The sequence below is a fragment of the Polistes dominula genome, unplaced genomic scaffold, assembly GCF_049000335.1.
Source record: "Polistes dominula isolate Pdom_NZ unplaced genomic scaffold, Pdom_raw_medaka contig_21, whole genome shotgun sequence".
Classification (NCBI taxonomy): domain Eukaryota; kingdom Metazoa; phylum Arthropoda; class Insecta; order Hymenoptera; family Vespidae; genus Polistes; species Polistes dominula.
Window position 1 is genome coordinate 22,597 of NW_028301061.1, and position 10,932 is coordinate 33,528.

The 10,932-nt window shown below is 35.9% G+C and overlaps 1 protein-coding gene across 6 annotated transcripts in view; it reads right to left on the minus strand.

Annotated features, from left to right (window-relative positions):
• Positions 1–10,932, minus strand: part of LOC107073691 (uncharacterized) — a 29,609-nt gene that overhangs the window by 12,403 nt on the left and 6,274 nt on the right. For 5 of the 6 annotated variants that reach the window (XM_089175972.1, XM_089175971.1, XM_089175970.1 and 2 more), the window contains exons 3-4: positions 5,434–5,617; positions 4,451–4,721 (exon numbers count right to left, since the gene is read on the minus strand). In XM_089175972.1, the coding sequence (XP_089032098.1) occupies positions 4,451–4,721; positions 5,434–5,617 (455 nt within the window). Of the gene's footprint in view, positions 1–4,450; positions 4,722–5,433; positions 5,618–6,050; positions 6,248–10,932 lie in introns of all 6 variants that reach the window. The other variant, XM_089175973.1, reaches the window with a different exon arrangement.

Here is a 10,932-nt window from a genome sequence, read left to right on the forward strand (position 1 = left end):
TATGTCATAATTAAAGTTTATTCGCAATGTAAATATAATGTGACTTAGGTTCATCTATACGATCAATACTGACAATCACCAAACCCAAATATTTACATTCCATATACTTACATAAAAATATGAAACATTAAAATGAGTAAAAAGCAAAACTATTATTTTATTTCCCACCGATCGTGCTCACCATTATCATTATAATAATGAAAAAACGAAGAAAAACAAAAAAAGATAAACAATATAGCAAATCCTCCCTCTGGGGACCTAGCAAAGTAAAGAAAATTCTCTCCAAGAACTTTCTAAATCTGGTGCATATTATCAAGATTAAGCGATGTACTATCGAAGACCTATAGTTTGCCACGGTTATACAGGATGTAGGTTGCCTTTTAGATCTGGCCGACCTCTTTTCTCTTACGGCCATTTTTACGGAAACGAAATTTACAGAGTGGGCAGAGCCGATTCCAGCCTCAGAAGTTCATCCACCGTGTAGCCGAGGTGTGCTATTGTTCGCTAGCCGGTCGATAGAGACGATGAGAAAGACGAAGAGAGTATGAGTAAACGAATAAGCTAGAAAGAAAGAGATAGACGGATAGACATAATAAGCACAAGAGAGAGAGAGAGAGAGAGAGAGAGAGAGAAAGAACAGCAAGGTGGATGAGAATACAGTATATATCGAGAGAAGAATGTATAGATATATTTATATGCATATGCATTATTGCACGTATGTAGATATGTATGTATATCTATAGATGAACGATGAAATAGTAAGACTTTCCTTTCGCCGAGTTCAAACCTTGCTCGACTCCAGTTCACTTACGCACTTCCAATGCGTATAACTAATTTAATTCGTTGCTCATATTTAGACTAGACACGCGATTGTTTTTTTTATTAAAGCGTAAACTTCTTTAATATCGGAGTGATTTGCAGCCGAAAGCGACATGAATTAGATGAAACGGACCCGTTTTAGCGAGCTAAGAAAAGAGATAGCATTTAGCCTGCGAGAGAATGAAATAGAATCTCCCCACCATTTCCCCGGGGATTCCCATGGGTACCTTACCAATTCTTCGGAAAATTTTTTTTTATTATTTTTATTTAATATTTGCTTTACACATTATTTTGTTTTTTGTTTGTTTGTTTTTGGCATATTTTACGCTCTAAATATTCTCATCTTTTAGTTATCTTAAATCTGGGTCATAGTTGGAACGGGCCGTGCAATTCAAACAACGTCAGGTGGCATGACCTAACGAGAGTTAGGTTTTAAGGTTAGGTCTTAAGTAAATTTACTTTCTTCTTTATTTCACCATATTCTATATTGAAAAATATCGATAAGTAATTACCGCTTTAATATTTCCAAAATATGATTGCATCGAGCAATGAATACGAATCGACAAAAGGCCCATTTATGAAAATGATGATGCAATAATTGGCGTATATAAGAATGGAATAAACGAGTCTATACAGAGGTCCACCATTACCAATAACTTCCAATCTTTATTGTGAACGTTCGCACGGAGCTTTGGTATACATTAAATCTTTCCACATAGCCGACGTTATCTGTAGGGCCTTCCACGGTACACCATTATAGTGAGATACTGAGGTTCAAGGATCGGTCGTTTAGGGGGCTCTATCCCATTGGCGAATCGTACGCATTCGGAAGGTACCTCTATATAGGTATATATTTCTTCCTCTCCTTTTTACCTTAACTTTCTTAGGAGTTCTATGTAAGAGAGTCTCAAACGAAAGAAATAAAGAACCAAACCTACCCCACCACAAACTGTTGCAAAAAAAAAAAAAGGAAGTAGTAATCAGAGGCACTAAACAACGATACGAAGCTGGCAGTCAGAGGCCTCTATCTTTCCTGTCGTTGGTGGTACAACGTGGGGCTCAGTATTATTTGCAGTCTGCGACATTTGTCGTAGGTGGTCTTGCGACAGTACCGTATATATGTATATATATATATACACACGTAGAAACGAGAGCCCTGTGCATATTTTCTTTCTTTTTCTACGTATCTTCTGTCTCTTTTTTTTATTCTTTCGGCGTCTCAGTAGCATGTATGTATGCATGTAAGTATGATGTTCTTGTTTTCGATCTTTCTCTCTTTTTCACTTGGATAGTACGCAATAGGCAAGCTACAGGGATTTCAGGACCGTAACTAATTACCGAGAAAACGAAGGAAGAAGGATCGCAAAGACTACTACTACTACTACTACTACTACTACTCTACTACTACTACTACTACTACTACTGTTACTACTACTACTGCTACTACTAGCGATGCAGTAGAATGAAGAATGAGATGGTGGGGTAGGTGCACGTATAAGATGTTGAAGGAAAGGATTTAAACGCGTCACGAGCGTCGAACGACTGCTCGTAGACGCGAGAGAGCACATTTTCTTGCTTTATGACGCGTTCAACGAGCGACCGTCCACCTTCAAAGCGACTACTTTTCTTTTCCATTTGATTTATTTTCTTCCATTTTTTTGCTTTCAAACACTTCAGTTAGGAATATGTGTGTGTATATGTATAAAATGTACTTTTATTGAAAAAATTATGTTTCTTTTTATTATTTATAATATATAATTATGTATGTATATGATTTACTAATGAAAATTTCATTTGGATGGATGGTAAGTGTAGACGCGTCAATTTCCAATATTGATATACGGACCCAAAGCGGTGAGACGAAAAGGATGATGAACAGGATGGGGAGGAGAAAGAGACGAACGAAGAAGACCAATAAAGATGCGCAGGCACGCGCGTTGCCGGATACGAGGCCCACACACGGACACCATCGACGCTAAACGTAACGTACGTAAGCGCGCGTGCATCGTTCCTCTCTTTTTATTCATCATATTGTTATCGGTAAGAATAGAAAAAGAGGAGAAGAAAACAGTGTGATTGGCATATGTTCCCTTTTCCTTTCCCTTTCTCTCTTCCCCACCCTCTCCCAGTCCCTCAACAAGTCCCTCTCCCTCTCCCTCTCCCTCTCCGTCGAGCCAATAATATTATCAATAATTTGTATCTAAAGTATTACTGTCTTTTTCTTCTACCTCCTCCTGTTGTTCCTCTTATGCAAGATTAACGGAGGACGTAAAAGAAGGGACGATCGGATCGACACATAGCACGCGCATGAATATGTAAGAACGTCTGGAAAAAAGGGGGAGGCTTGGCGGGCGGCTTGGCGGGCGGCTTGGCGGGAGCCGACGTCGATCGCGGCGCGCATAATAATCGAAGCTGCGTCATGCCAATAACATCGCGGCAATCGCTTAATGTTCGATCGATAAACCCCTTGGCGACACTTTCTTTTTTTCTTTTTTCTTTTTTCTCTGAAAAAACAAACAGTTGGATTTTGTAAAGGCCCTATTTAAAAAGTACCTACCACAAACACACACACACACACACACACACACACACACACTGATGTTATTGGGAGTCGAACGAGAGGGAGGGGGACCCTCCTGCAGAAAATTGTAAACACCTGCGTCCATTTTAACCGCACGTGCTAACACTTGGATTTTTTTTTTTTTGAACGCGTGCAGATCTCTCTCTCTCAGTTATGCACACAAGCGTACAAACTAACACAAGAGAATGTAATTTTAAATAAATCACAGTTTAACATATTATATATACGCATAGCGTCAAACTAATTATTAGAAACAACTTTTTGTTCTGTTTCCTACTGTGAGAAATGGATTTTACAATCGTTGTAAAATAAATATTAATTGGAACAATCATCCATTCTTGTGCGAATCCCTTGAAAAAAAAAAAAAATGCAATTCAGTCGCGCGTAATGCGTAAAAAAGTTTTCCCGACTTTCTCATTCCCAGCTATCCTCACTCTCGTGTCAAAAGAAAATAATATTTTCTTCTAGCTCGATTTTCTCGTGGAGAGACACATAAACGAGGAATAGCCTCCATTGATTTCACTTATTTCTATTATCTCCTTTCCCGACTGCACATTGAAAAGGTTAGCATATAAATAATTATTTGCATATGTATATATATATATATATCGTTGATAACGAATAAACATTGGGAAAATACACAATTGGTATAATATTTGGTTAATCTGTAATCGTCGAGCTAAATCTTTTTCAAGCTGAGTTGTTTGTTTAAATAACATTGTAAAAATGTCGAAGAAATAACAAGGAAAATGTAAAAGTAAAATTTATTTCATATTAATATCAATATTAATGATTTAGAAATCGACGATGATCGCTAACTAAAAATCATTGCAACGTAATAACACAGGTAGAGGAATAATACGGAATAATACGGAATAATACGGAATAATACGGAATAATACGGAGGATAAGAAAAAAAGTCGAGAAATGCATAAAGAATAAAATATTGTAAAAAGCCGAATAGATAATTTTCATTGAAGAACCCGATAAAGCGGGTAATCGATTGATCTGTAAGATTTATTAGATAAACGATCGAATGTGCTGACTTACCAAGCATCTTGCTTAGATCGGCGTTGTGAAGATCAGGATTCTCGTCGGCCAATTTCTTGCGCTCGACCTTTGCCCAGACCATGAAGGCGTTCATCGGACGACGTATCCGTTGTTCCTTTAGGCTACGTTGCGCGGTACTGCCAGGATGGCACATCTTCACTCCTGTGGGAATCGATGAGATGCCTTGCTGGTAATCCAAGGATGGTCCTGATGCTAACCAGGACATATCTTCCAAACGTTGTTGGCCTGACCCGCTCAACATTCCAGGGATCTAAATAACAATATTAATTATTACAAAAACTAGAAACAATAATCGTCCAAATCAAATATGTGTGCGTGTGTGTGAATGTTGGGAAATGCCCTTATTTGATGCATTCGACAGTTGAATATGAATGTGTGTGTGTGTGTGTGTGTAAGAGTATTGCGACTGTTACACGAACGTGCAACGTTAAACTATAGATATACTACAGATTACTTTTCATATTACATCTCTTACTTATTATTATGTTATTTAACATTCTGATATGTTGTTATTTAGAAATAAAATAAAATAAAATATCTTTTATTACAATAAATCTTACATATATACATATATGTATAAATAAGACAAATTCGAACCCCAACGCTATTTATTATATTGTATATTTATCTGGAATAATAGATAGAAGAATAAAATTCAAATAAAGTATTATAAGCGTAGGAGTAAGATATAACTAAGTATAAGTATATATACCGAGTGGAAGACAATTTCTTGTCTTCTTGGTCATTTTCAAATTGATATTTTTTCTCCTTTTTGTTTAGTTAGTGTTAGTAGTTTGCTAGTAAATTTGGTCCCAGTATAGTAGGTAGATCACAGTATAGAAATGAGAAAAACATAAATATGGCGTTGAAAAAATATATAGTGTGTGTTGTATAATGTATAAGTGAAAAGTTAAATGTAATTTGAAAAGTAAGAAGAGAAATAGTAGATTGTAGTAACATACCGAGATGATTTGGGTATCGATTGGCATGGATGCATCGTTTGTATCGATATTGGAGTCGATGTCGTAGGTTCTAGGCGTGGGTGTAGCATAAAGCGAAGAATGAAGTGCCAAGAGTCCCGGGGAGCCGCCATAACTGTTAACCGGCGGTGGTGTCATCTCACCCCTGTCATAATTATCCAGCATCCTGTAAATGGAGAATGTTATATTTCAATTTTGCCATTATCCTACGTGTTAGAAAGAAATCTTTTCTACAATAGGTTTCTTTCTTCGCGTTTCGAGGTTTCCTCTCTATCGCGTATTATATCTTTTCAAATTATTACCGATCATCGACCTTCTATTTATTTTATCTATGAACCAACCGAAGCTTTTTCATTTTCCTACAACATTTTATCTAATTGTAAGATTCAGAGTCTTCTTTCTTTTTCCATAATTTACAATACATTGTGTTGGATTTGCAGTCAAACAACAATTCAGAAGCTTAAGGAAAAACTATTCCTGATCGCGTTTGTTTGCAAGGTAAACACGCCTGAACATTAAGTTGTGGATGCATACTATCATCGATGCTCATTTAGTCAATAGATACACTACTATTGGTATGTGTGTGTATTGGTATGTACCATTCTCTATTTTCTGGGTTTTTCTTTCTTCTAGGTTTCATTAGGTTTTAAAAGACAATCGTGGGAATTCCATGTAGTGGCCTTGAATGCATGTTCATTCATGTCGATCAATTCTTTTACTAACAGTCTTGACAGATCAATCGCGACGGTCGCCGATCTCGAAACCCACGGGATTTCTTCTTTTTCTTTTGATCCTTCTTCAAAAAAGAAAAAAGGGGTGAAAGAGAGAAATGAGGAATGAGTTGATTACTTCCATGATCATCTACTCGTAATCGATCACTAAACGATCACTAATCGATCAAATGTTTTTCTTGCAGAAAACATTCGTTATTCTTTCTTTTCATTGATATCTTTAATGGACATTTAACACATGTACACATATACATATACGTTTAATAGGTTTACATAAAAAAGAAAGATATACAATATCATATTTCTTTGGGGAATATTCAAGTTCAATGAATTGATTTTTATTTTCTTTCACAGAAGCAAAGTATAAAAGTGTCCTATATGTCTCTCTCATATATGTATGTGTGTACATGTGTGAACACATTCCACGTAATGGCCATTGTTTCATTCGGACCACGAGGAGAGATGTTGAGATCTGGACGCACAAAAACGTTCTGGCATTTTCATTCAATAAAGTTGCCAGCTATTACATTGCTTTTTGCTATCTTTCATTCTCGTTCGACATCCTAACGTCTCTTTTATCGATCTCGGTGTTAGTAGAAAACAACTACGATTTCGCGGTTACGAAGGTGTTCAATGTAGAAAAATAATCAATTCTAGCTATTATTTATACTTCTTCTCGGGGGATTTTCCAAGTTTTTTAGAGGGAAATTCTAGCAGAGTAATTTAAATACGCGATAACAGATAATATGTAGAAATATATTTGTAGGGTAGAATGAGACGAAGCAAATGAACAAATGAGGAAAAAGTTGCAATTAACCGTTTAATAACCTTTGTCATTGTTCTCGAACAAGGCTAAACGCAAAGGACTTGTCTTCCAAAAACGGTAAAGGACTTTGACAGACGCCACCGGCTGCTTGGAATCTTGATACCTTCCTCTGTCCTAGCCTTAGAATGCCCCCATCCTACTTTCAATGGCGTCATATTAATATTTTCGATACGAGCGAGGCTCATTGCATTTCCAGTTGGAAACTGCTTCCTCTAAGCTCTCGTCCTCTCTCCTTCGGTGCAATCACCCCACATGAATCATTAAAGAAACAATGCTGAAGGCAGTGGCGTATCTATCATAAGCGTGGGTGGTGGCGCAGCTGCGCCAAGAGCGAATCCCGGGGAATCCTGTTGGCCAACTCGACGCAGGATACGTTTTTCTTATTTTTCATCTATTCATCTATCTATCTATCTATCTATCTATCTATCTATCTATCTACCTATCTCTATGTACATCGTCGACGTCTTGTCGACGAGCTCGTTATCCTTAAGTAATTTTCTCTTTCAATATTTTTTCAACTTGAATCTAGAAAAAATCCCTTAAAGAATCCCTAAAGAATTGAAAGTTTAAACTATTTGACTATTTGTGCATTCTAAAATGAAGGTTGAACGAACAAACGAACGAACGAACGAACGAACGAATCATTACTATGATGCGGCAACCGATTAAATTCATTTATTGGGAGCATGCAAATGGCTCATTGTCTTTGGCATCATTATCGTATTTGACACGTATCTTATTTAAGTGGGAACGATAATATAGAATGCCTTTCTAAAATTTCAACGGTTTGTTCCGCATACGAAGGCGCCCCCGTCCCCCCAAAGGTGGAGGATGGAAATTCATTTGACGAATTCGTGTTATTCGCATTCAATGATGATCCGTTAGATCGATTGGATCTTTCTTTCCGTTAGGTATCTTTCTCTCTGCCTCTTTGCCTCTTCGCCTCTTGGCCTCTTGGTTTGCACGTGCCTACGTACATGCGTGTAATACGAAATTATGAAAATAATTTTCATTCGCGTGAGATTTATATATATTTATATAAATAAAAATTGATGAAATTGGAGTATTTCATTTTGGAGTATCGAGTATTGTCGAGTATCTGGCACGTACCGTTGGCACATGGCGCCACTTACGAGTTATACTTGATCGGTTATCCATCGGTGTTCGTGAAAAGGTACATTGTTAGATACACGTATATGCATACGTACGTGTAAACATATGTGTACACCTTCATGCTGTTTCGACGTCGAGCAATGCACAAGGGTGTGTTCGATCGTTCGCGATTATTTGAATAAAATGCGTTAAGACTGCGTCAGCCATCAGGCCTCCGCCGTTCGAAAGAAGCTTTCTCTGCCTTTTTTTAAAGGCTCGACTGAGAGAAATAATTTTCTCTAAGGAACAAGTGTGTCGTCAACGTTGTCGAACGTTGCCTTTGTTTGCCTTTTATCTTTCATATAAAATTTTCTTCGTATATATTTTAAATAAAACAATATATATATATATATATTATTTATATATTAATGTTTAAAGAGAGATGATCGAGAGAGCAAAGAGGAATGCAGCAAAGAAAAATCAAGCGGATTAAATAGAAGAAGAAAAGAAGAAAATCAAAAAGGAAAAGAAAAAAGAAATTGTATAGTCTTCTGATTAAACTTTTAAATTGAATGACCAATGCGGTTCACTTGGTAACCGGAAGTGACGACCTCAGGCGCTCACCTCTGCACTACTAACGCTCCGGCGCGTTTTCAGATTTGAGAACGAAGAAAGCGCATCCCCGAAACCTTTACGGACTTAAGCTGTGGAACGGACGTTGCTGAACGTTCACAGTGTATACATATAGGTATATATAGGTATCGTATCGTATATATACAGCTTATATACAGCTTATATACAGCTTATATATACCTCTCTCATCCTCTGACCTCAACCCGTAGAACCATTACGTACGACTTCCTGCGCTCGTCCGAGAAAGATCGAACGTTTCTTGCGTTTGACGATACGCGTCAGTGCTCGCATAAGAGAGAATGAGATCAAGAGATATAGATAAGTATTTAGATGGAGAGTGCAAGAGAGAGAGAGAGAGAGAGAGAGAGAGAGAGAGAGAATAAGTTAAACATTTAACCTTAAGTTGAATATTTTTGTTAAGTCTATATAAAACAAGTCTTAGCATTTTAATTTGTAAAAAGAAATATTAATAATAAAGTCATTCTTCAAAATCGTATTGTGAGAGCAAGTAATAAGATTGAAACAACTTTTTTTTTTTTCTATTATTTTCTCCTATAGAATTCAAATGAAATAATACAAAAAATGATGATAAAGTTGAAGAAACTTGATCTATGGTATTGAAATAAACATTCCTAGCACGATCTTGCTGGTAGAAGTTAATCATCGCCGCATAATGATTTTCACATTTTACAGCGTTCGTGTGCGTCGCTATCGGGAAATATAATATATAAGTACGAAGGTTATAAGTAGTAATAGTTGGAACTTTACACATATCATCCCAAGTCATCAGAATTCTTCCTTCGCGAAATTCTATTTTTCTTCTTATTATAAAAGCTTCGACAAACACATCATGTTATTCTCATGTTATTTAAATGAACAACTCAATGAAATGTTGATTTATTATACAAACTTCTTACAATTAATTAGTACCAATAGCTTGGCTCTTGTGTAGTTATGAACTGGAATTATGAAACCGTTAATCTAATAATACAACAAAATCCCCTCACAAGTCATCCTTCTCGTCGAGTTTAAATATGAAAATATTACAAATGTATATCCTATCGGAAAATACTATGATCATAAATAAATCGTTTGTGTGTATATATAATGAAATATATAACGCAGTAATTATGATTTCAAAAGCCTATAGCAATCTTCTTCTTTTTTTTTTCGATCGAAAGATTTTCCCAGAAAAAATGACTCGCGTGGAAAAACGTGTTCATCCTTCGACGAATCTGATGTACTTATTGTTAGATATTTATTATACATACATACATACCATATACATACCATATACATACCATATACATATAATAGTAGACATGTATGTAGGTAGGATGCGTGTAAGACTTAAATATCGTGACGAAGACTCCGCGATCCATGCGACGGACAAGAATCATTGAATGGAACCACATGGAACGATTTTAATGAACATGATTTTCGTCCGCACGATCTTTCCACGCTATTGTAAATCACACACGCGTCCATACATTTAACATTTGTCTATATTTATTAATAATAATAATAGGTATTTCCATCTTTTTTCGCTATCAATCCAAATCTACATTTATCATACATTACATACTATCAGATCATACGATTGAATTTTTTTAACGATAAACTTTCTTCGTTATAAATTAATATTATTATACTTCTCTCTGAAATACTTTGGCATGTCAAAGTCTTCGCTATAACGTAAGATGCGCGACGACAAATAGATTCGTGTTTAGAAATTACATGTCCTACGTCTCAAGAGACTAATCACTATATCTTCTATCTATTTGATTTTACATAATTATAGATATATCCTTGAATAACGTAATAAACGTTAGTCGCCTAACGACAGGGGCCTATTTACCACGAGTACATCTATTTCGATCGAAAGGGAAATCCAAGAAATCGAATTAAATCCAAACAATTAAATGAGGACTCAAATCTTATGATATTAGGCTAATTTATGAAATAATCAATTTTATCAAAAATATTATAATACGTAAGATTTTGATTGAGTATCTAAGAGCATTCATTGTTCGTATTTTTGTTTTCATATAATTTTCGGTGGAATCCTAATATACAATAATATTCCTTAAATCAATCAAGAAATTTAATCTCAAGATTGGATAAAAAATAACATTTGACAAATGTAAAAAAGAAAAAGTTACCATAAAACAATTAATCATAAAATCCATAAACGCAACA